This window comes from Leuciscus leuciscus (assembly GCF_965113295.1).
Source record: "Leuciscus leuciscus genome assembly, chromosome: 6".
Lineage (NCBI taxonomy): Eukaryota > Metazoa > Chordata > Actinopteri > Cypriniformes > Leuciscidae > Leuciscus > Leuciscus leuciscus.
Genome location: NC_138730.1, coordinates 34625372 through 34651276, shown reverse-complemented (window position 1 = coordinate 34651276; position 25905 = coordinate 34625372). Strand labels below are relative to the sequence as shown.

Genomic DNA, 25905 nt, shown 5'->3' with positions numbered 1-25905 from the left:
ATAGGCAGAAGATGCAGCAATCATAATTTTGCTGAAATCTACAAAGCTTTCTATGAAAAAGGATGTATCATTAGAAGGTCTAGGGCCAGATTTACTAAACAGGGCAAATTACCGTGAGAGCGCAATCCCATAAAAGTCCAGATGGGAGTGGAAAGTTCTGCGCGTGATCTACTGACGACGCACAAATTGAAAAACACAGACACAACCGGATCATTTTCATAATGACCAATGCAATCTACTTTTTTGGGTGGTAAATAATGGCGCAAACACCAGTGAATCAACATGACATCATGACTTTGCGTAAACATACACGCCACTTTCAAGTCAAGTGGCGTGTTATCTATACGCATTTTGAGCTATCCGCGTGTATGTCCACGCCGTCATCTTCCTCGTGTATGTCTACGCCGTTAAATGTCCGAGTGATTCCACGTGTGTGTCTATGCCGTTAAATGTCCGAGCGAAACGAAGCAAAATGTATATCGTCATCTGGGGAGCGATATTTTTTACTAGGATGGTAGGGGAAGACTCATAAATGGTATTAACCCCAGTGACGGGTAGGTTTAGGGACGGGGTTGGGGTAAGTCATATATATTTATATAGAGAGTAATGTAACGTTTAGTCAACGGCGTTGATAAACACGCTGAAAAGCGATTATGCGTGTTGATAGCACATCAAAAATGGAAATACGAATTGACGTGTCAGACGTGTCATGAGATCAGTCTGAGTGAATTGACTAGTGCAAAACCTTAGTAAATCACCTTGGATGACTCTTTTAAATACTCCCCTCCCACACATTTTGCATCTGATAGGGAAACTCCTACGAATGCATATGCAATAAGGTCACTGGCAAAAATAACCCCGTCCACGCTTGTGCAAATTTTTCACTGCATGCATTAAGTAAATCCTGACAGTAGTTTTTTGAACTGATGCAAGCTGACAGTAGATCTGGCCCCTAGTCCTTGACATTTAAATTAAAATTAATAGTTTGCCTCTCAGTCAACCGGTTTTTAGTTATTACTATAATGTGTAATTTCTTTGCGCAGCTGAGACAGTGTATAATTCTTTTGTAATTCATAGTACTGTAACCCTGTTCTCCTTACGACAGACTACCTGAGCGTGGTGTTGATCTGCAGGGCTTTACTGAGCATCCTCGCTCCTGTGTCATCAAGTCCGTTCCCACTCAAATCCACCTTCTTCAGACAGGCGTTGCTGCCGAGAGCGTTCACGAGCACCGTGCCCCTCGAACGCAGCCTGGAGTCAGCCAGAGACAAGCTCTGCAGGGCCTGTCAAGAAAGAAGAGCAACCAGAAAGAGACAGAAAGAAGAGAGCATATGTGTGTGTGTGAGTTTGCAATGTCTGTGATCTGTACAAACAGTGCTTAATAATTGATCAAGCAAGGCAATATCTGCAGTGAGAGGTCTACGTGCCCTGAAGGAGAGAGATTATAAAGAAAGAATGAGAGAGAGAGAGAGAGAGAGAGTGAAGGAAGGATGGATGAATCACTAGTGCTGTAATACAGCAGACCATTAGAAAGCTTTTGCACTCTGCACGTGTGTTTGAAAGCAGAAACAGAGTAAGGTGTGTACAGGACACAGAATTATGTCCATGTGTATAATGCTTGTGAAACACTCACACACTCTTCCTCCTGCACGAGATGCACTAGTTTCTGCAGAACCTCATCCAGAACCCTGCAAACACAGGAAACATCAGGGCTTAAACATATACACACACACACACACACACACACACACACACACACACACACACACACACACACACACACACACACACACACACACACACACACACACACACACTCCATCAACCCCAAGATTAATAACACTTCACACACCTCCCCCCAGTCCCTCCTCTGCCTCCCTGAGAGCCTCCTACTGTGTGCCCACATTCAGTTTGAGATTGCAGATGGTTTCACAGACTTTTCTAACCTGCTTTACCTCATCTGCCTTTCTCAGAGTGGATATCTGCTTTATCTGTTAATCTGTGTATGGTACTTACGCTCTATATCTACTGTGTCAAGATGTTGATTATCACAGAACATCATTTTGAATAATCCATCAATCTGTGAAAACAAACATTTGACGCTTGCAATAATGCTTTTAAGACTGTGCCCCATTTTTTGTGAGGGGTGGAACTACAATACTATAAAGCAATGCACATTGATTTAGAGCCATTTGTTATAAGTATAAAAAATATATATTTTTAATGTTTCGAAAAATATTGGTAACACTTTATAATAATGGTCCATCATTAAAAGGTAACTATACAGGATGTAATGCAGGACCAATGAGTACATCAGTAAGTAATAGCAAATGTATGCCCTTTTTGGGTAATCAGTGATTACTGAATGAGATTACCCTCATCAAGAGCTAACTCTTGTCAGTGACATTTTAGAAAATAAGACATTTCTACTGTATAACTGAACAATAACCTTTTAATGCACTTAAAGTGAAATGACTGAATCTTAACATAGGAGCCTGAAAAAAAAAAAAAACTAATTTAAAAGATAAATGTCAGACGGACTTGAAGGTTTTTTTTTTATCTGAAGTCTTCATATTTTAAAATATAATTTATTCCTGTGATGGCAAAGCTGAATTTTCAGCATCATTACTCCAGTCTTTAGTGTCACGACTCACATGATCCTTCAGAAATCATTCTAATCTGCTTATTTTATTTCTTCATTTCTTATTATCATCAATGTTGAAAACAGTTTGCTACTTTTTTTTTTTTCTTTGTGGAAACCATGATACATTGTTACGTTACGTTCTAGTTCTGTTTTGGTTTTCATTCTCTTCCCTGTTCTGGGTTGCATGAGTTCTGTTAGATTATTAGTTTCATTAGTTCCTCACATGTTCCTAGTTCTGTTGATTGTCTGTGTATTTAAACCCTTAGTTTCCTCTGTTCATTGCCATGTTGTTGTTGGTTTACATGGTTGTTTTATATGTTTTTGTTATATTCTCCCGCATTGTGTGCTTCATACAACAACCTCCGTGACAGTTACATTTACATAATATAAAAATGATACACAAACATACAAGAAGCTTGAGTATGTATAGCAAGATACAGTGTTCACCCAAAAATAGTGGCTATTAGTCACATCATATAAAATGCTTCATAGTAGTGGCTGGTCACTGCTAAGCTGATTTGTTTGCTGCAACTCTCTGATTGGTAGATCTTTCTTCCCGGGGTTACAGGTAGTGTAGTTCTTCACCTGGAATTTGTCTATTAAATATTACGCTGACTGATGGCTTCAATAGAAACATTTACCATCCATTAATAACCTCAGAGCTCACTGTAGGTCTGTCTTGAAAGTTTTAAATTGTTAAAAACATATTTTCACCAACCTAGAGAACTCGTTCCTTTTCAAAATGACAATTTAGACCATTTAGACAGCTCAAATAACATTTTTTACTGTAGGATTCATGTAAGTGCTTTGACAAAATATGAGTTCCCATTTCCCACTTGCCTGCAAGGCTTCCATTGTAAGTGCACAGTTGTAAACACATTTTTAGTTGTTTGGTAATCGACAGCATGCCACAGATGTTGCTGATAGAGCTTAAGCTGTATTGAACCTTTAGGCGCTTATCTTCAAACTGCTACAGGCAGCTAGTATCATTTGTCCTCACTTTTACATTTGTAGTCACTTTGGATACATGCATCAGCCAGACAAATAAATGTATACATATATATCCGTTTGCTCTACGATGTGTGTCTCTCTCAGTCCGGGAATATGTACCTGCCCTTGATGTTAAAGTTCTTGCCCAGCATCAGGTGTTTGAGGGACGGGTGTCTGGAGAAGGCAGGAATGACACAGAGGAGATCAGCATCCAGCCCTGAAATGAACACGAAAATGAACAGGCAGAGTCAACAGCGCCTGAAGCAAATGCAACTGAGGGGAAAGAGATGGGCTGAAGGTCGGTGGGAGCAGACAAAAGCTTCCTTTCATTTATGCAGTTAGATGTCTCACCGTTGTCTGAGATGTCCAGTGTGCTGATGCAGGAGACTCTGGGGAAAAGGTCCTGTATTATTCCTGCTCCAGCAGACCTGAGCTGAGAGGCAGACAAACGGAGAGAATGAGAAAGAGATAGAGAAAGACGGGAACACGGGTTGATAGAGAGAGAGAGAGAACGCTCAGAGGCTCAAACATGTATAATTTATACTAGTATGCACTTAGATATTTTCAATAACTCAACTGAAAGAGCATGTTGCCATCAACACCAAGGTCAAATTTACTGCCTTTTCATTTTTTAACAGCATTTCAAATCAGTGTTGGAATAGTTTGTTATGTTGAGACTAGGGCTGGTTGTCATCTTTTACTCCAGTGGATATATTTTAGGAAGATTTTTTCGAAGGTCAATTTCTGTGTAGGAACATATTGTATTGTTTTGCTATTCTAAAAAAGTCCAAGCATTTTTGTCCAAAAAATAAAAGTTGATCCGGAATGAATAGCTCTGCACATTTGTCAATTTTTGCAGTGCATAATGGATAGAGCAGAAGTTTTGGACTTATTTAGGGTTATATAGAATTTATTATTTCTTACTTTTACAAAATAATATTACTACCAGAACTTACATCAAGAAATATTTCAGTTCATTGTCATACAAGCCATATTGGCAACTGAAAAAGTTACAGCAAAAGCTACTAAACACTTACACCATTATTATGCAGGGGGGAAAAAATTTTAAGTTATATAAAAAAAAAAATTATACAGGTTGACCTTTTTAGATATGACACTATATGGGGTAAGTGTCACAATAGAACCTGCCATTAAACAGCTTATAGATCTTTCAGCGAAATGTAAACAGTAAGATCATTTATTCATCAGCCAATATGTAAAAAAAATTAACAATTGATTTGGTCAACAAAAATCCCTGGCCTAAAGCCAAAATACAAAATATACTGATATAGTGTGACAACTAGCAGCACATAATGTTAACTATTTTCAGATCCACAGTACTGAGATTTGCGGTAACTTTAAAATAGTTTATGATTTGATTTCTGAGAACAAATAAAACAACTGCATGAGGGCAAAATAAGGCCCAACAGAGATAAACACACATTGCATTCTCAAAAGAAACCTTGAAAGACTTTCTGTGTGACTAATTCAGTAGCCAACATATCTGTACACACAGTAAAGTGACCACAGACTGAAGGATCTACAGCCAACAGAGAGAAGGACAGGCATTTATAGAGCTCAATCCAGATTTAGGGACACAACGGGGGGATGGGGTACCTCACAGCTGCTGATGTCCAGGTGTAGGTCAGTGATGTGAGGATTGGATGAAAGCCCAAGGAACAGAGCCCTGTGAACAAACACATGGACATCGTCATTACTGACAGCATTACATGCCTCATTGAAGAGACTTAGCATTCTATTATGAGCTTCCATGGCTGATCTCCATAATAAATCAAATCAGAAAAGGTCTATATGGACACTGTCAAAGCGTTACGCAAGTCTTAAAGGATTAAGGGGAAAAGAGCTTAGAGATTAGTTCGACTCCTCTGGTGTGGGCCGGTGGTGTTGACAGAAGAGAGCTAAAATCAGGTGCTCAGCTGGGTGTGACAGACTGTCTTGCGCTCGGTTTGTGTTTGTGAGCAGGGAGGTAGTATGACCCTGTTTGAAATGCTTCATTTGAAAACATTCTGGCTTTCCCAAAATAGCAGCTGCGTGAACATCTTGATTCTGACCTCAGTTATGGGTGCAGAGCTCTAAAACTAGAAATGAATCGCCAGCTAGTTCTTCAAATGGGCTTTTCACACTCAAAATTGTTAACCCTTTAATGAATACATCCAGACGAAAAAAGAAAAAAAATGGAATATGATTTGCTGTTTGTGTTCCCTTTTAGGCAATAATAACAACAGATTTAACAGTTTATTTTTTTATTATAAGCCTCCATCGAAGGATTGGGATGTCCATTAATAGTAAAAGTCAAATAAATAATCCCATTCAAAAGTTTAAGGTAGCAAGAATTTTTTATTCAGATAGGACATGCAACTGTTTTCAACACTGCTAATAATAATAATATGAAATGCTTCTTAAGCACCAAATCTGCGTATTAGAATGATTATTATAAGATCATGTGACAATAAATACTGGAGGAATGATGCTGAAAATTCAGCTTTGCCATTACAGCAATAAATAAAAATAGACATGATATTTAAAATATTTAAATAGAAAACCATTGTTTTAATTAATCATTAATTATATTCCACAATATGACTGTTTTTACTGTATTTTTTATCAAATAAACACAGCTTTTGTGAGCAATGCAGAACAGAAAGTACTTTTACCACTAATGGACAGTTTAGCTGAAATGTATTACTTAAACACTACACGTTTTACTTGTACACTACACAGGGGGGTGTGGTTGATTTGATCTCCTCAGCAAGCCCTTTGAATCTATATTACATCAAAAAATATGCCTGCCTTTAAAAAAATCACGAAAGTGAGTGATTTCACTGCTGGCTTCATGCTGACATGAAAACTGTGTATTCTTGAAAACTGCAGTGATAACTAATGATTTTTGAGCTTAAAGGGATAGTTCACCCAAAAATTTAAATTCTGTCATCACTTACAAACTTTTTTTTCATACAATGAAAGTCAATGGTCACCAAGAAAGTTTACCAACATTCTTCAAAATACCTTATTTTGTGTTCAGCAGAAGAAAGAAAGTCACTTTGAAACAATATGAGGTAAATAATGATGTAAATAATGACAGAATATACATTTTTGGGTGAACTATCCCTTTAATATCCTGCACCTGAATTTTTTAGATAATTAATCGGGTTCAGTTCAGGATAGCATGATTTACAATATGCAAATCCTGGGTTAATGTGACATGGGTTATCTTGTTCCATAAAAGTCACCCAGCTTAAAACATCGTAAACCAGCCTAATGTGGTAGGCTTGTCTCTCAGAATGTGAAAATCTGTTTTGTTGGCTTTAGAGAGGTTTTGGGCTTCAGAGTTGGTCAGGCTGGGAAACCAACTAAATCAGATTAAACTAGCTAAGCCAGTGTTAACTGCAGCATGAAAAGGCAAAACGCCGACCGGGCTCACCTCAGCACGTCGGGAGGCATCTTCATAGACGCCAGACTGATGTGAGTGAGGCTGAACGCTGAACTGAAGAACTGACGGAAGGAAGGAAGTGTCTCTCTCACTTTCCTAAAAGCGTGACAGAAAAGAAGGGGAGACTTTTATCCATAATACATCATACCATGCTTCACAAAACCCTGAACCCAAAAGTATACCCTCTGGCTTATTAGAAAAAGCGTTGTTTGTATATCTATTATGTGTTATACATTTTAACAACGTTCAACATTTTAACAAGCTGTCTTAGTTTATGTCATTAAACATTGGACAAAAAAATATCATTTGGATGGGACAGAACTAGACAGGGAAAATAAGAAAAAGAGAGAGAGGCAGTCAGTGAGGGATATGAGGGAGGGGGGGGGGGTCTAAAAACATGACAGTTTATGATAGCATTTCTGTGTTTGACAGTGACATTATCATTTAAGAGAGAGAAAGAGAGAGAGAGGGAAGAATATGAGGTGTAAACGTGTTAACAAGAGCAGAGAGTGTTAAGGGAACATTCCCATTTAATATTCATGAGCTCTCTGTCTTATCAGCTCAAACAGATTTACATTGCTGCCTTCACATGGCACTAGCGTAACCAGATTTACTCATACACATGTGCCCACACACCTCATATGGAGATGCCCATGTGTGCAGTGGTTCTGTGTTTGGATGTGCACGTTTCTGAGTGCTCACTCACAAGTGTGGGAGTCGAGGTGGGAGTTTGTGAGAGGATGAAATTAGCACTAGGAAAAGAGGCTATGTTTGCAATAGCATACTAGAATACTATTATTATTGCTGCATGCTGAGCACAATGTACAACGACCTACTACATTTGTCAAAAATAGAATTAAGGCCTGTTCACACCTTGAACGATTACTATAAGATAAATATAATGATATCAGTAACCTAGCATTCACACCAACGCATAACAAATGTTCTGTCTATTTTATGTGTTATGTCGTCTGCCACTTTAAATGCTCAAGGTCTGGATTTTGATTGGCTGTTAATGTTTTTTAGCATTCATCAGCTAGAAAAAATCGTTCTCAAAGTGATTCCAACGAGATTGTTCCTCTGTGGTCATGTGACAATGCAACATACTGTGCTGCTATTTGAAACATATTTCGGCATTATGTGTCAACAAATATTACTACTAAACAATATTGCACAGCATTCGGTATGTAGTAAGCTAGTATTTCAATCCTTATTTCAATCTTTAGACACCTAATCATCTAAAAAAACTCATCCCTCTGCAAATTCAAACCCAATTAAGAAGGTGCAAAGGATGAAGAAACCTTCCAATTTGAACAATAAGTTCAGCTAAAATTAGCCTCATTTTTCAGAGTTTCTCATAATGCCGTTAACGTGCCGAGAGGGGAGATGGAATCGCTGTTCGGGTTCAGAGGGAGTGAGGCAGGAAGATAGATCACTGCATTTCTGTATCTCCTCAGCCTACAGCTTCTCACGTGCAGGCACATGCATGTTTACTTGCCATGCCATAGGCTTCTATCATAAAGCTAATGATAGAGTATTGGTAGAATTAGAACATTATTTGCTTAATTTATGAGTCGTTTTTTCAAATCAGGTTTTAAATGATTTGGCTCACCACATGAGGGTGCGTAATTAATGACAGAATTTTCCTTTTTGGGCGAACTAACCCTTTAAGCTGGTTTACCTTAGTTTCCAGCAGGATTCTACTTTTGGTCAAATTCATGGAAGTAGTAAGAAGTGTTTTCTGAGAGACCGACTGAGATCAGTCAAACTGACTCGTGGTGATATGCGTGGTTGAGGCAGGGAGGTTCAGCTCACCTGTGAAACGGATTCAAAAGTGACAGATTATCGTGCGAGAGCAGGTGGGAGGCAGTTTAGCTCACCTGTGAGAAAAGGAGTTTTTGGACAGGTTCAAGTAGGAGAGATCGGCACAACAGCCCCGCAGCAGAGCTCCAAATAGCTAAGAGGAAATAGAAAGAGAATGTAAAAAACAGAGAAAAAAAGAGAGGGAAGGAGAGTGGCAGCAAAAGAATGATGAAAATTTGAATAATTCTGTAATTTAGGACCATTAAATATGACAGAAATATCAATACGAAATCAGAGATAAATTGATGTCTCGCATCCTGGGTGCAATGACATAAATCATGGTGTGTAAAAAGCAGTTTGGCAATAACGAATTCAGAAGGATGAGGCACACTGTCAACTCACAGAGTCTACGGTACAGTCAGTGCCTGACAGGTCCAAATGCACCAGGCAGTTCGGCTGTGCCAGGAACAGGTACAGATTCTGCAATGAGGAGGAAGTATTGAGGCTGTTAATAGAGGTGTGTGTATGTGTGTATCGTGTACCTGCCTCTATATACGTGCAAGTTATTTTCAGCAGAAATCAAAACCAGGAAAGCATTGTTAATGGAACATTAACATTATATATTATACGTATATGCCCATGAGAAATTAAATGAAAAGCTACACACTCCATCCAATAGGGTTAGGAGAACTGTTTGCCAAACCTATCACATGCTAGAAACATAATTACTGCAATAATGATCCAATCATTGACTTGAGCATTTGCCTATTTAAATCCAAACAGTGACTTTTTTTGGCCAGGAAGTAAGTGTGTGTGTGTGTGTGTGTGTGTGTGTGTGTGTGTGTGTGTGTGTGTGTGTGTGTGTGTGTGTGTGTGTGTGTGTGTATAGATATATAACGAGATATGTTAATAGTGTGCCGTTGAGGTGTGAGACTGGTAGTGAAACTGGTAGTGTGAAACTCGCGGATGTGGTAAGGTTCGTGACATTTCCTAAACATGCTCAAAGTGGTTGACCAATCACAACACACTGTTCCAGCCGACCAATCAGTGCACATTGCGCCTCTTGGACAGAGCGGCTTCATAGAGAGAGGAACTCAGAGCATTACTGACAGACTAGGAAGAGAGGTGCTGCAACAATGTAAATTATGTGAAAAATAATGAGTTTTTTTTTTACATTCAAGCATGATAACCTATTCTACTACAACCCAAAAACAAAATCAAGACTTTGTAAAAGGGCATAATATGGCCTCTTTAAGAACACTAGAAGTAAAAGTGAGATAAAACCATTTCTAACCGTTGCATCTTCTCCAGACAGAATCCCTGGGTTCTTACTCAGGTCCAGATGAAGGAGAGAGTTGGAGTAGTCATCACTGGAGCACAGGGCCTGCGAAAGAGACGTGACACCTGGGGAAAAAAAGACAAGGAAAGGCTGAATCATAGAGCAAATCTAAAGTTCACCAGAAAAAAAATGCTTCTAATTTGCATGTTTTAAATAAAACACATTTTTCATTACATATTCAATTAAATTGTAGCATTTGGTATTTCGTCCTTCTGCTTTAATGAGTTTGTTTTAAACCTGATAATTATGTTCTCCAGCGTGATTTAAGAATGATAAAACAAGCATCTTGAGTTTTTAATGGAAGACATCTGCCTGTACAAAAGGAGTTCACAAATACATATTTGATTAGAGACTTTGTTTACATTTGATCAAATCCTAAACCTTTCTGTGTATTTCCAGATTTAAATTAGATTTTGAATCCCAGATTCTCAATGTGGTCTCAGACTTTTGGACTCCACTGTACATGACCACCAAACCACAACGACATGCACAGAATGTTCTGTAAGCAGGGTGGATTTTCATTTAGTTTCTAAAGAATAAAATGCTAGTGATTGCCTTTTGTACTATGAGACAAAAAGACAGCTCTCCTAACTCTGTTAGGTGGCAGTTTGCCAGTGAACTCAGCCAGTACGCTTCCTCACCAGGGAGTAACAAAAACATCCCACTGCGCTCTCTGAAAGCAGGAATCTACTCATCAAAATGTTAACCACTGCAACCTTTCATAATCCAGTAGTTTTCAGTTTTGCCTTTCACACCTGCTGTAGTTCATATTTTGATAAGTAAATTCTGTTTTTACTGCTGATATGATTTCACTTTAAAGTTCACAATAAATCCTAAACGAATGTGGCAGATGCTGAAACTAAACATCTCAATTTGAAATGAGCTGTATTCTTACTTCTATATTCAAAGTTAAAACTTCTGCAATGAAGTCGTCACAAAACAGATTATTAATAAAGATTAATGATGGGAGCTATTTCGAGTGGATTTTGATTCATGGCGTGAGCTGGAAGGCTATCCATCTATCCACTTGGTTTAAAACTGTATTGATTGAAAGAGAAAACCAGAGGTTTAGCAGACCATGGGAGCAGCCAAGGATGCTGGTAATTGAGTCTGGGCTCTCCAAGAGAAGACAAGCTCTTTGGTCATGAATCTGAAGCTCTGAAGTCAGATGCAACTAATCCATCGATAATCTTACTGATTTAAGACAGAACAGGAAGTTGATTCTAGATCAGTAGAGTGAGAAAACATATTTTTTACAGCCTGAAATGTAACATAGAGATTGCAGATCTTCTATAGACCATGTGTCCAGACTGTGATTTGACAAAATATTGTTTTGTGCTAAGTTTGAGATAATTTTTCATATCCGATTTGGGTGTGTAATTTTGGGAAAAATATTATTATAAAAAGTAATGACTATATTTTAATTGTATTATATTATATATATATATATATATACAGTATATACAGACCCTTTCCAAAAAATTTGAATATCATGGAAAAGTTTATTTATTTCCATAATTCCATTCAAAACGTTAAACTTCCATAGATTATAGATTCAGGGCCCACAACTTAAACGATTTCAAGTATTTAGTTGTTTATTTGTACATAATTTGGGCTTCCAGCTCATAAAACCCACGAAAACAGGATTTTAAAAAATTTGAATATTACATGAAATCAAACAGTAATTACACAGTTATACCATGGTCATTGAACCAGGTTTTGGTTATTTTGGCAGTGTGGGCAGGTGCAAATCCTGCTGGAAAATGAAGTCAGCATCTCCATAAAGCTTGTCTGCTGAAGGAAGCATGAAGTTCTCTGAAAATGTCCTGGTAGACGGCTGCGTTGAGTGGACAGCACAGTGGACCAACACCAGCCGATGACATGGCTCCCCAAACCAACACAGACTGTGGAAACTTCACACTGGACTTCAAGCATCTTGGATTGTGTGCCTCTCCATTCTTCCTCCAGACTCTGGGACCTTGGTTTCCAAATGAGATGCAAAATTTGCTCTCATCAGAAAAGAGGACTTTGGTCCACTGTGCTTTATTAAACCCAGAGTCAACGCAGCCGTCTACCAGGACATTTTCAGAGCACTTCATGCTTCCTTCATTTTCCAGCAGGATTTGCACCTGCCCACACTGCCAAAATAACCAAAACCTGGTTCAATGACCACAAAATAACCAAAACCTGGTTCAATGACCATGGTATCACTGTGTAATTACTGTGTGATTTCATGTAATATTCAAATTTTTTGAAATCCTGCTTTCGTGGGTTTTATGAGATGGAAGCCCAAATTATGTACAAATAAACAACTAAATACTTGAAATCGTTTAAGTTGTGGGCCCTGAATCTATAATCTATGGAAGTTTAACGTTTTGAATGGAATTATGGAAATAAATAAACTTTTCCATGATATTCAAATTTTTTGGAAAGGGTCTGTATATATATATATATATATATATATATTTTTTTTTTTTTTATATATATATATAATTATTATACATTTTAATTATTATAAATTAATATAATATAACGGACAGTAGATAGACAGACAGACAGACAGATAAATAGATGTTGCGAGAAAGTTAATGTAGTTATGTCATCTACAGCAAAGGCTAACTGGACATTAATGTAATCTCACATTAACTTTCTTACATGCTTCTATTTAATATTTATATCTGTGAATTGTAATTGAGCAATAGTTGTTATAGACTTAACCAGCAGAGGGCGTTACACCTCTAGAGACAGATTACTTCTGAACACACCCTTTGAAGAGAGCGACGTCTTGGAGAGGTTAAGTAGACGCAAGCCTTTACTGAGCCGACACACTTGCTGGATGAGGTTAGAAACTCCTATAGGAAAACAAACATCCACAAACACATTGGATCAGTCACAGACCAATTTACACACAGCGTATTATCATGCACCTTCAGGCAAACACTGACATTGTTGTAGTTACGTTCACACATGCACACTTGTGATGTGATAGGCAATGACATGTGTCAGGCATGATGGCAGGCTGAAACTCTGACCCTGACACATATAGAGGACGTACCAGTTTTGGAGAAGCTACTGTTAGTGAAAAACACAAGCTACTCACAAAAAGAAGCTAATTGAACTATAGCTACTTAAAGGGGAAGTAGCCTTTTAAAATATGCAATTCATTTATTTATTTTAAATCATTTATAAAATCTTGAATAAAATCTTTAATTATTTATACTAAAAGATATATATACTGTGAAGTTCACTTTATACGGCACTATTGGCCAACTCGAATGTACTTCCATTGTCACGCTATTACCTGTAATAAATGTATTTAAGATGGTAGCATTACCAGTAGTTGCTCCACCAAACACTGTACAGTACATACAAAATGACACAAAAACACGCACATTAGAAAAAACACAGCACACACACAAATCTAATAGACGCCATTTTCAAATCAGCTACAGATTCAGCACAATCAGCCAGCAAAACAGAGACAAGAAAGAACAAAATACACCCACTCAGAGACAGAAATAGCAGACGTACATGCTGATACAGAAAGTGTAAAAACAGACAAAAGCAGGTAAATAGACAGAGAGGTGGGGAGAGAGAGGGATAGTAGAACCAGAGAGACTTTGATGCATGTACCTTGGTTGTCCAGTGTATTGTGGGCCAAGTTAATGGAGTGTATGACTGATGCTGGGTTTTCTGACAGGGCAGTGGCCATTTTCTGTGGGAAATCTCTAAATGACAGAAAGAAAGTCAGTAGAAACGGAACTGCAATACAAAGCTCCGCACTCTGGGACAAGAGATGAAATACAGAAGCAAAAATGTGGCAGGGGAATAAGACTGGGAACCGCATAAAGGGGGAAAAAAAATGACAGTGACAGAACAAGAAACAAACTTTTAGATGAAAAGAGAGTAAAGTGGTTGGAGTGATGAATAACACAGAGAGCAATAGAGATTTATAACTCACGCTTTAAGGCCCGCGTTTTCCAGCGTGAGCTCCTCCAGACTGCTGGATTTACTGACAGAGTGCAGAATCTGTTCTACGACCTCTGAACTCTATGTGTGTGTGTGTGTGTGTGTGAGAGAGAGAGAAAAAGAGAGAGGGGGAAAAGGAGAAAATCTCTAGAATTTAATTCTTTGGGAAGACTCATCATAATGACTTCATGCACATTGTAACATACTTCAGTTTCAGACTGAATGAATACCATTTTCATATACCATAGCATTAACATGGTATTTCAAAGAATATGATCGTATTACCATCAAATTAGTGTCCAAAACCGCATGTAGAGATAATAACCCTAATAATAATACCACGGTACGTTTTTGTACGTGAAACAAACAAAAACAGAAAAACAAAAGACTTGGACATAGTAAAGATTGAAATGGTTATAAAAGGATATTTACAATGCGCAAGTCTTTGCAATAAAGTTTGGTGAACCATGAGTTATACGCCATGGCCGCCACAATCACCGCAAGGTCCCTGTGACGAAAAGAGACACAGAAGAGAAAAATCAAAACAGATTGTTTTAGTGAGGTGCTGCATCAACCAGAGGCGTCCTCACTTTACTCATGCAACCCCTCATAAGATTGCATGCTCTCCTCAAGACAAAAATAGAGATGTTATTATTCAAGAAAAATGATAGATTCAGCAATAAACGCTCCCTGAGAGGAAAGCCAGGAGAGGAAGGGAAGAGGACAGTGTGGATCGATGGGAAAACTGATGCCAGGTCAGTGAATTACTCAGTGCAATGTGTCTATGATACAGCTTTTAAAATTGGCCCTGAGCCTAAAACCTTTTTACCCGGTAGACAGAGCGGACCTCACTGCACTCATATGGAGAACGAAGAAGAAGGCGGGGAGGGAAAGAAATGCAGAGGGGTTTCTCCTGTTGAGTACGGCTGATGGCTGTGTTCTCATTTGCAGCTTCGTCATTCCTCTGTTTAGACGCTGTAGTGAGGCTGTAGGCAGTGTGTACTCAGCTGTTCTCTCTTTCTAAATGAGAGTTTCTCAACCTCACCCGTTCGTCTCTCTCCCTTTAGATGTTCTAATGGAACAAATGCTTAAAAATCAGTGACATAACATCTTCAAGACAGATGCAGCATCTAGATGGTAGTTTAAGTGTCCCTGCTGGTGAAATAGCAAGAAACTAAGGAATGGCAGTTGAAGTGCTCTGCAGTATAAAGGCTTATATGTTGAGTTTGTGTCTAAAATATACTTCTTTTTGCAAATATTTGATGTTCAACTCTTAAGGCAATGCAAATATACTCCACTCTTCTTTTAATGGAAATATGTCATTGACCACATTTACATGCACATCGTTTTCTGACGAAAGACCGTATTTTACTTGTAAGAAAATCCATCTTAAGATGGCAGATGTGTTTTGGGATATGGTTACTGGTGTCTATCTAGTCTGAGGTAGACTATCTTGGACCAGCAGCAAACCAGCTACCAGCTGGTTTGTTGCCAGTTTAATGTGGTCAAGCTGGTTTTTGGAGGCTGTGGATCCAACTAATAACCTGGCACCAGCTAATTCAAAACAGCTATCACTTTAAAATGGATTTTTCAACATGGCTGGTTTAACCTTTATTCTATCTACAGTACATATATATATATATATATATATATATATACTGTATATAATCTGCACAGTATTTATCACATCATTAATCCTTAATCATGTTCTTGACACCAGCATACCAATGCGCTTTAAATTTTCAATATGTAGGTCATGAGACTCGTCCGCTGTCAGCATTTTTGTAAGGATAATTTTTTGTAGGATAACATTTTTTTTTTTTCTTCTTAGTCCAAAACGTTTTCTCTGAAAGCTTTACTTTTTTACAACAGCTTTTACTTCTAGCAGTCATAACAACTCTCACTTGGACATGTGGTTCATACCTACAAGGTATTTACATGACAGAAAGTTTAGATTAATAAAAGAACCCTACCCTAGCTTTCTTATTCAGATTTCTAGAAACCGGTATATTGGCTTCATCAACTTAAGGCAATTTTGTTCAAATGTTTACATCATGCATTTGTAAAACAGCATGCAAATGAGGTCAATGACGGAGCCAAAGCCTTTGCTAAATTTCACCAATCGTCTGAAAGACACTCACTAAACTGTATATCTGAAATGACAAGCACTCTTGTCAGGCAAAAGCTCTTTTTAAAATGCAAAAATGATCTTTAAGTGGCTGCACTCCCATTAGAGTTTCATCATACGACTGCTGAAAAAAAAAAGAATTTCAGCAGATAACCGGAACTGCCCTTGAGCAAAGTGCTCAACGAACCGTATCATTTCTCAGAGTCAGAGTATAAATATATTAAGTGCATTTCCTTTTTTATGTGTTAAAGTATGGTTATGTAGGTGCAAGTACAGAGATGACATTTGTTTTCACAGGTCATATATATTTGTAATCCTGTCTCAACAGGAATAGAGTTGTGGACCAGCCTTCAGCTTGCAAACACAGACCCAACATCAGCAGAAAATACAGCATCTGATCTGGAATCAGTGAAGGAACCTGACACCGATTGGACGGATGTAAAAAGAAACAGCATGACTCCCACCGGGCAGGAAGTCAGCAGAGACGCCACAGGAAAGAGACTAAATGTATCATTACTGTTTCAATTCAGCACATATGCAAAGCACTGGCTGACATCAGCATTCCTGTGTCAATTATCATTCAAATCCCTATCAATACGAAGCAATTAACGAAGCATAGAGTTATCATTAGACTAATCCTTCCAAAATGAAGAAGCTTTTAAACCTCCGCTCTGTGGGATGTAGAGATGGCAATGAAAGTAAAGGCAAGCAATTAGAGGTTGCAGATACAGAACATGAATATTAAGATGAGATGTAAATTTGTGTGCTCTGGCTACCCGCTTTCCAGGTGACTGAAGTCCAACAGGTTAAACTCCCTGTTGTCCTGCGAATGATAGATGGTATCCACATCCTGAAAGAGCAAAAGAGACAGAGGAAGGCAGAAAGACCCAAAAAGAGGAAGAAAACATATTTAGAGTGCAATAACAGCAGTGACACACGCAGAAAATGCCACAGCTAGCGCTGAGGATGTTTTTGTGGTCAAAGTAAGCTCTTACCCATTGTACTTCCTCTTTACAGGTGATACCATTGTAATCGCACAGAGCTGCATAGGTCTCAGAAAAGCCCCCTGAAATGGGAGAAAGGAAAAAAAAAAAAGCCTAAAAATGAAAAACTGCCCTACATGTGTTTGTACAAATAAAGATTTAATGGTTTTTAGAGCACCGAAGGCAAAGTACTCTCATTTTATCAAACTATTTTTCGCTGTAAAGGATTATCGAGCAGAGTTGTTATTGCTAACTAACACTTCTGCTATTTAAATCAAATATAAATATTATATGAAAACAAACTTGCATTAAAATGAGAAATGTTATTTTGGCAACCAACAGAAACAAATTAATTAAAACTAAATCGAAACATAAACTAATACAAATGATAAAAGCAAAACCAAATTACTAAATCTTAAAGGGGTTGTCTGAGGTGCCCATATAATGTTATTAACATTTTTACATAAAATTTTTTTAAAAAAATAAATCCCAATTTAAAAGTAATAAACAGTTTTCTATCCTGAACGCATTAACCCCATAAATGCCGAAGCAAAGGCAATCTGCATCAGATAAAGCGATGATGCAATATTACTGTTGTTTCCAATGTAGTTGTCATTGCATCATCTTTTATTTTCAGTGTCTCTGAAAAGCCTGCATCGAACTGTGTCTTGTTTAAAAAACAAATTGGTTGTAAAGAAGCGAACAAACCAACAGTGTCTTACTGACGTGATCTGACTGGAACTTCATCCATGCTTTCTTAATGTTAGGATCACATGGATGGAAAAGCAAAGACAGTTTGTTTCCACAATTTGGCACTTTTAAAACGTCTTTCTTGTAATCCTCAGAGGCATCTCTATGGTTTTGTTGCTGGAGTAATCCTTTGTTTGCGTCTCTCATATTTTCTACTACATGACATATGCAAATCGGTGGCGGGGCAAAAAAGGCAGTGATGTAGAAATAGGAGTTGATCTTCTTCTGCAGAGGCGGTCTTTCGTCGCACTATGACGTAATAAGTATTATGACGTAATAATAAAGAGCTTAGTTTAAATAAAAGCTGTTTTTGGACTAACGAGGAAGTTTTGAGTTCTGAAACTTACTGGATATTTTTATAGTACAATTCTTATATGTCAAAAGACCATGGACAAATTGATTTCTCAATTCATGACACCTTTAAACAAATTTTTTTAAATTAAAATAAAAGCACTTTTTCTTTTTTATATAATTACTATAATAGTATATAAACAATACTAAAATAACACTGTTCTAGTGCTGGCTATACAGTTATTTGACACATCTCAGGATTATTTAAAGCACCAATAAATTAATAAATAAATACATAAATGTATTTCTGAAGAACAAAAAGTTATTTGTGGAACTCCTCAAAGCGATTTTGTGCCACTAGTGACACTACACTCCCAGTTTTCCATTGTTCTACAGGTAACAGGTAGTCTTTCTTCTGTTTACAGGGACACTATGACATATATTTGAACAATATATGTCAATATGTAGGGAGATATTAGCAATATTTCAAAAAAGAGCTTGAAAGTGTTCTCCTATGGCATCGAGACTGTGAAACCCTTTTTGTTTCTCATTTTTAAGTCTATATAAGTCAAACACAAGGACTGTGTTCTGTGTACTGGCTGCACACTGCATCTCTCCCTGTCACCGTATGAAGGGCACGGAATAATTTGCATAGTCTTTCTTAAACCCAGTTACCCACTATAATTACTCCGTATAATGATTTTATTTTACTTCTCAATTTTCTTCTCAAAAAAAAAAACGTTTGTATTATTTTTTTTCTTAATTTATGTATTTGGCACCGTTTTAATTCTGTCCTTCGCTGTCTACAGCTGCAGCGGCTGTGGCAAAACAAATATTGTTATATAATTTGTCATGAAAAGCAAAGAGCACCAAAACCAAGTAGATGGCATAAATTAAGATCAAAATATTCAAAATATTCTTTGAGAAAACAGCAGTGGTGAGAGGGGAAGAAAAAGAGATTAGAGAGATTAAAATCTGGTGTATAATCAAAATATGTATGAGCTTGTGTGTGGATGCATGAACTATATGTACTTATATTTCTCTCACCACATGCTCTTTGCGTCTCCACTGAACCCTCAGAACTTGGAGAAAATTTCCGATTTCCGTCAGTAACATCTCCATCTGCGTGAAAGATGGAGGGGCTGAAAAAGAAGAGGGAGGGGGGAGAGAGGGATTCGCAATGCATCAGAATCTCAGTTATTCCGACCCAGCATGTGAACACCTGGCCAAAGAGCTGAAACAGGAAAGAGAGCGAGAGAGTTGAATACTAAGACAGAAAAAGAGTGCTTTTATGCATTGCACTAATCTCCTACTGTCTGAATATGAGAAAATCTCTCAATTAACTGCTCAGCAGTGCCTCACACCCCTGCTTGCTCTAGCAGATACTGACTTCTATAGGCAGCATTATGGATTAAAAAAAAAAAAAAAAACTACATTAGCACTAAGATACAGTGCATAGGCAACAGAAATCAGACTTGCATCTCTGCTTGGATGGTGTGAGCAAATACAGATCGGTCAACAGGGTTAGTCTCAGCCTCAGACATCGTGTTCGCTGACCGCTCAATCTGGCAAGCTTTAATCTAATTGGCTGGCTTTATGCAATTTACGAGAGTAAGGGCACATAGGTTTCTTTCTTTTTTTTAATCAGTCCGCCTGTGTTTTAATGGTGAAAATGAAATATTAACTGAATTTTCCAGGTTAGTAGTATAGATATCCATAAGAACTACTGTATTTATTTCACTTTGCAATGTTTAAATAATGTAACAACTTTTGGCAGGACTTTATAAAGTTAATATATATTATTTACCAAAGTTTTCGTAAGCATTTATTACGTTTTTCTTTGTTTTTACGCCACGAGGTGCTTATGTTTGAAATATGTTATGCACATAAAGCATATATAAGTGCTTTTATATTATATTATACAGTATATGTACAGTATCTATCTATCTATCTATCTATCTATATATATATATATATATATATATATATATATATATATATATATATATATATATACAAATATAATATGATATAATTGAATATAAGCACTAACTTTTGGATGTAACAAGTCTTTAATGAAAAACCACTAGTAATAAAACAAAGCAAACTGTGATTGGTCGCTTTATGTTCGAGTGGGCAGTTCTTGGAATGTGGATACTTACGTGTAGATGGAATTGTTGAAGATCCGAGAGAGAGCAAAGTTGATGTGGTTAATCAGCTGATCCAGGTGGTCATTAGACTGCAGCCTCAGGGAATATGTGGATTTGTCTGTTTCTATGACAACCTGTGAAGGAAAGAACATGCTTTAGTGAAGCAAAACATTTGAGAGAAGTAGTGAAAAAAAAATATGGCAACAAAAAGCTAAAACACAGGAGCCCTGTAAATGCTTTTTCTACCTGATTATCCGGGTGGGTGTTCATTGCCCGGATCTCCAGGAAGTTGAACGTTTGTTCCACCTGAGGGGAAAATGAGCATCTTGCTACATTACTCATTCTAAATCAGATTACTGCAGTGCTTTGAGATGGAGCAGACAGGTGGTGCGTAATTGCCAACCGTACCTTGGTTGGTATCTTGGGGGCCATGAGGTACAGCCGCCATGTTGCCAAAGCCTGAGAGACAAAAGAGAGGTTGAAAGCACAATTAATAGGGCAAGATTAAGTGCAAAGTGCAAGACTGTTCAAAGAAATAATGGTTTAGGTTTCCCTGGAGAACAACCTGTTCAACTGAATCCAAGTCATGAAGTAGTTTAACTATTTTGCCTACTGAACACTTCACTCACAAAGATAACGCTACAGTACAACGGGGCTCTTATTTGTTTAATGTGTGCATTACGCAACACAAATTACCCTATAAAGCGTACTTTATCTTATTTGATACGCAAATTTCGAAGGCCTCTGAATTATCAACATGATCAGAACTTTGCTGAAAAACCTGTTGAACACAATCTAATACACATTTGCTGTCATTGATAGTTTTTAGCAAGTAAAAGGCCTTTTAATATTATTCTAAAAACATTCCCTCCTTCAGGACGTGGTACACTTGTCTTTTTGCTGTGAAATTTTTACTGATTTTCAAAGTAAATCCAAGTATAACTTTTATATTGTTAGTTATATTTCAAGATGAACACTTTCTGGACTGAAGAAATTTAGGTTTACATGATGCATTTACATGCCACCTTTTTTTTAAACCATGTTAAAATATAAGATATAAGCAACTTCACCAAACTGGATTTTGGGCCTCTAAATAAAAATGGCGTGTTTTTATTTATTTTTTCTCTTTGAGTATGAGCTTCATATTCTCCTATATCATACTATACCAGCCATAAAAGTCTGATTTATCAAATGTGAATACACACAGACAATCTTTTAAAAAACAAATTGTCTAAAGATTTAATAAACCATTCCAAATGTGATTTTTCTTACTATTATTTCATATTTCAGGCTTTACAGGGTTAATACATTTCTTAAAGCATTTTAATAATTCACTTTAATAACGATTCAGTTTTATAACAAAATTATGGAGACAGGGGGCTTCTATGGGTGCTGTTGTTTATGGATTCCTCATGTGTTATGAAGTGAGGCGAACAGTGTTACAGACAGATAAATAGGCGCAGAGAGGACGGAATAAGGATTTGTGTGATGTCTGAGGATTACAGAAACATAAAAAGAGGGATTGTACTATATTTTAAGAAAGGGAACAAGTGTGTGCGTGTGCCTGAAACAGTATGATCAGGTCTGGAGAAACCACTTAATCTCATTCATAATTTAAATTCCTTATTAACACACTTCATTTAGGCTTTTGTGACACTCTCACACGGTCACCAGTCCCTCCCTTCCCCATCATGTAAACCAGTGATTCTCAACCAGGGGTCCGAATGCCACTAGGGGCCACAGCATAACTTAGAATTAATTCAATTAATATATTATTATTATTAAAATAATTAACATTAAGATTAGTATATTAAAACAAACTTGCTCAATCAAAATGCTAACAAAAAACATACAATTAAGATGTAAACTGACATTTTCTTTTTTCCCATTCAATAACTATTGTATCTATTTTCTATTGAGTTTCTGGAATCACAAAATGAATTGGTCAATTAATTTACCTATATCATAATACGGTGTGTGTGTGTGTGTGTGTGTGTGTGTGTGTGTGTGTGTGTGTGTGTGTGTGTGTGTGTGTGTGTGTGTGTGTGTGTGTGTGTGTGTGTGTGTGTGTGTGTGTGTGTGTGTGTGTGTGTGTGTGTGTGTGTGTGTGTGTGTGTGTGTGTGTGTCTGTGTGTGTTATGGACAGTGGTGGGCCAACGAGTCAAAAAGGCAGAGATTCAGTGATCTACACATCAACCATTCTCCATCTGCCCTTTTTCTTCTCTGCAACATTCTTCTACTCTTCCCGAGATGTTCTTTGTTTGATCTACAATGTATATACTTCAATTCTCCCTTCATTTTATCTAAAAAATTTCCAACTTCCTCTGATTCAATGCAGAACCTCATCCTAGGCCCCCTGTTTTCTTCACCCTCCTTCATTCGTCTATTCTTTTTCTGCCCTGTCGCTTTCGATTCTTCAAGGTCTCCCTCCGATGTGTTACTAATGGCACCCCACCAAGAAGAAGAACCAGAGATGGAGATCCCAGATTTCTCCTTAATAAAGACTCTGTATAGGCTTTGATGGCGGGTATCCGTATAAGGTTTGATGGCGGCTGGGGTTGGATGTTGAAGTTTGGGTGTTTTAAGTAAAGAAAGTTCCCAATACTTTGTCAGAGTTAACAGACACAACCATTGATCGAGAGATGACATTTTAGAGAGTGCACCCCACCACAAAACTCAATAACCGGTCAGGAAAACTTCGTTATATAAAAACGCTCCTTGAGAAAGAGAGATGACTCAAGAGAAACAGATAGAGGAAGGAAAAGTCAGTTTTGGGAACCAGAAAGCGTCGTCTACTCATCAAAGACTTTACTATCAAAGGAAGCAGACACAAAAGATTGGCACGTAAACAGCCACATTAATTATTAAAGCCCGCTGGGGTGTTTGGACTTGACCGAGTTTGCATGGATGGATGGAAGAGCGGGGATCCCCCAATTAAGGAAAGATTGGAATACATCAAAGACTACCTAACACATTGCATGGGTGGGGACCGTGGCTGATCGCATGGTAATGAATGCAGCAGTTAAGCTACGACTCACATTACTCACCCTGCTGTCGAGCGCAGACAGAATACGGCATCCAGCGTATAATGATATCAACATTAGTATTCATTATTGGATCCAAGCCCTGTTGAGCAAGCATTTTTGAGCAAGACTGGGCCAAGCGAGGTTGGGTTTATCTGTAACAACGTCCTGCGAGTAGGTCAGAGGTCGGCCGCTTTAAGTGAGACGGCCACCCACCGCATCCACTCGTAAAAGAGCAAAAAACACTTTCATCCTGTGATCGCAGACATGGACAATTGTGGAAGGTAGACAGGGCGACTTCAGTCCGTGGCTTTCATGGACCATTCGAGCCTGAGGAGATTAGACTGGTTCAACACTTGCCCTAAAAATCATCCACCACCTCTCAGTACCGACTTCAAAGAATGAGAGATATGAGGATGTGTGTGTGTGTGTGTGTGAAGGAGGGAGGAGAGGTTTGTGTGTGCAGAAGGGAGATGGTTTATATTAATCATACGATGTCAGGGATCTGGCTTGACACTTCAAACACGACCCATAATTCAAAGGGTGTTGGGGACACGTCAGCGCTATGCCCAGGAGACTAGAAAAGAGCAGCAGATTGCTCCAAACATGCCTCTGTACATCTCTTCTCAGACACATCACACTGCACACAGGTGTCATTGCCTAAGACGGACCCATTACGGCTGTCAGCCATTGCAGGGGAGAGGAAGAGCGTGGATTTACTCCCGCGGCAGGTCCGCGTCTTAACTCTGCTGAACTTAAGAGGCGAGGAGATGAGAGGAATAACGAGTGAGCAGAGAGGATAGAAGATAGGACAGATCAGGGCTGAAATGCTGTGCTCCAGATTCACTGATGATTAAAAGTCTCAGAATCAAAGCAGCTCTGCAACTAAAGCCTAGAGTGAGAGAACAAGAGAGGAAAGAAAAGAGAGAATGAAAGAGAACGACAGAGAGGAGGGGCTAAAAGCTTAGGACTAGAGGAAGTATGTTACTTAGTTATTTGCATTGCACAAAAAAAAAATGTGTTCTTGATTATTTTTGTCCTATTTTTCAGTTAAAATATCAAAACATCATTCAGTCATTTGCTGCACTAAGTTAAAAACAAGTGAAAAAATCAGCCAGTGAAGAAAGACAAAATACACTTCTTTTCAAAAGAGAAGTCTAAGAAAACAAGCCATAATATCTTATGATTAAGTCAATTTATCTATTGGATATTTCTTTCAAAATTTCTGGTTTTGTCTGGTTTCCCAAGAAAATATATAAACATCCTTAAAGTAAGATAAATTTACTTGAGATACAAAGTAGTAGAAGATAATAAGACTTCATCAAAAATGGTTAGAATAACAGGAATAATAATAATAATAATTTTAATCATTTCAAACTATTTTCTTTTCTTACAATTTCTTACCGTTTTTATGTTAAGCATAAACCTAAATCATTTTTTTCATCATTAGATTCTGTTCCCCATTCTGTTTTTCATACAATTAAGTTCTAATATGTATCACACTGGTACTGGTAAAGATCCATGCAGCTATAAGCTTGAATTTCAAGGCAGTGTTAAGAATTCAAATTAAAATGTTGAGACATAGGGCCTATAAAAACAGTAATACCTTTATCTTCTGAGTGCTCACTTCAAGTGTCTTTCAGAATGAGTAGGACATAATAATGCACACTTTCGAATGGAATCCACTCAGTGACTTAATTTTACTTCTCACGTACATTTATCTGTTTATAATATCATTTCAGGTATTTTAGAAGATAAGACAAAGCTATCGATTAATACAATTTCGATTTCAATTACAAATATCGATTGTATTTGCATAGAAATAGAATAAGAGGCAGAATACCAATTAGCCAAAATCAGGAATTCTCCTATTTTATTTCTTCACTTAAAAGCAGATTTCCATTGGTATACCTGGCATCAATTTTTGGAAAACTTTAAAATGTGCTCCCTAGTATTTATACAAATGTCTGCATTAATGCAGTACATTAGGCTTTTGAAGACATCAAACCCCATGGAGGAAAAAAAGTGCTAAAGGAACAAGTTATTTGTTAGAGACATTTACTGACCACTAATATCTCGCTCAAGGGTACAATGATCATCGACCTTTCTGGAGTTTGAACCTAAAATCTTTTGGTTATCATCTTAGTTCTTCAACAAAGGCTTACCCTCAGCTTTAAATCATACTCTACAGATAAACTCAAACCAAAAGGGATACGTATCACACCATATCTACTCTATGATGTCTCTTACTCTACCTCTTTTGTTGTGGATCGGTTTTGTCTCTTGCATCACATTCGGCCAGACTGCAGTCAAATCCCCCATAGTCACTACCTCTCAACATCACAGGTTATCCCTGCACCGCAGACTTCTCCTTAAGCACCTCG

At 37.7% G+C, this 25905-nt stretch overlaps 1 protein-coding gene across 3 annotated transcripts in view; it reads right to left on the bottom strand.

Annotated features, from left to right (window-relative positions):
- carmil3 (capping protein regulator and myosin 1 linker 3) overlaps positions 1-25905 on the bottom strand; it is a 45315-nt gene that overhangs the window by 12888 nt on the left and 6522 nt on the right. For all 3 annotated transcript variants that reach the window (XM_082172732.1, XM_082172733.1, XM_082172734.1), the window contains exons 3-21: positions 20907-20957; positions 20745-20804; positions 20511-20632; positions 19396-19490; positions 17320-17390; positions 17101-17174; positions 14629-14704; positions 14189-14277; positions 13861-13955; positions 12993-13079; positions 10183-10292; positions 9291-9368; positions 8966-9042; positions 7077-7181; positions 5252-5321; positions 3986-4067; positions 3755-3851; positions 1634-1688; positions 1111-1283 (exon numbers count right to left, since the gene is read on the bottom strand). In XM_082172732.1, the coding sequence (XP_082028858.1) occupies positions 1111-1283; positions 1634-1688; positions 3755-3851; positions 3986-4067; positions 5252-5321; positions 7077-7181; positions 8966-9042; positions 9291-9368; positions 10183-10292; positions 12993-13079; positions 13861-13955; positions 14189-14277; positions 14629-14704; positions 17101-17174; positions 17320-17390; positions 19396-19490; positions 20511-20632; positions 20745-20804; positions 20907-20957 (1667 nt within the window). The remainder of the gene's footprint in view (positions 1-1110; positions 1284-1633; positions 1689-3754; positions 3852-3985; positions 4068-5251; positions 5322-7076; positions 7182-8965; positions 9043-9290; positions 9369-10182; positions 10293-12992; positions 13080-13860; positions 13956-14188; positions 14278-14628; positions 14705-17100; positions 17175-17319; positions 17391-19395; positions 19491-20510; positions 20633-20744; positions 20805-20906; positions 20958-25905) is intronic.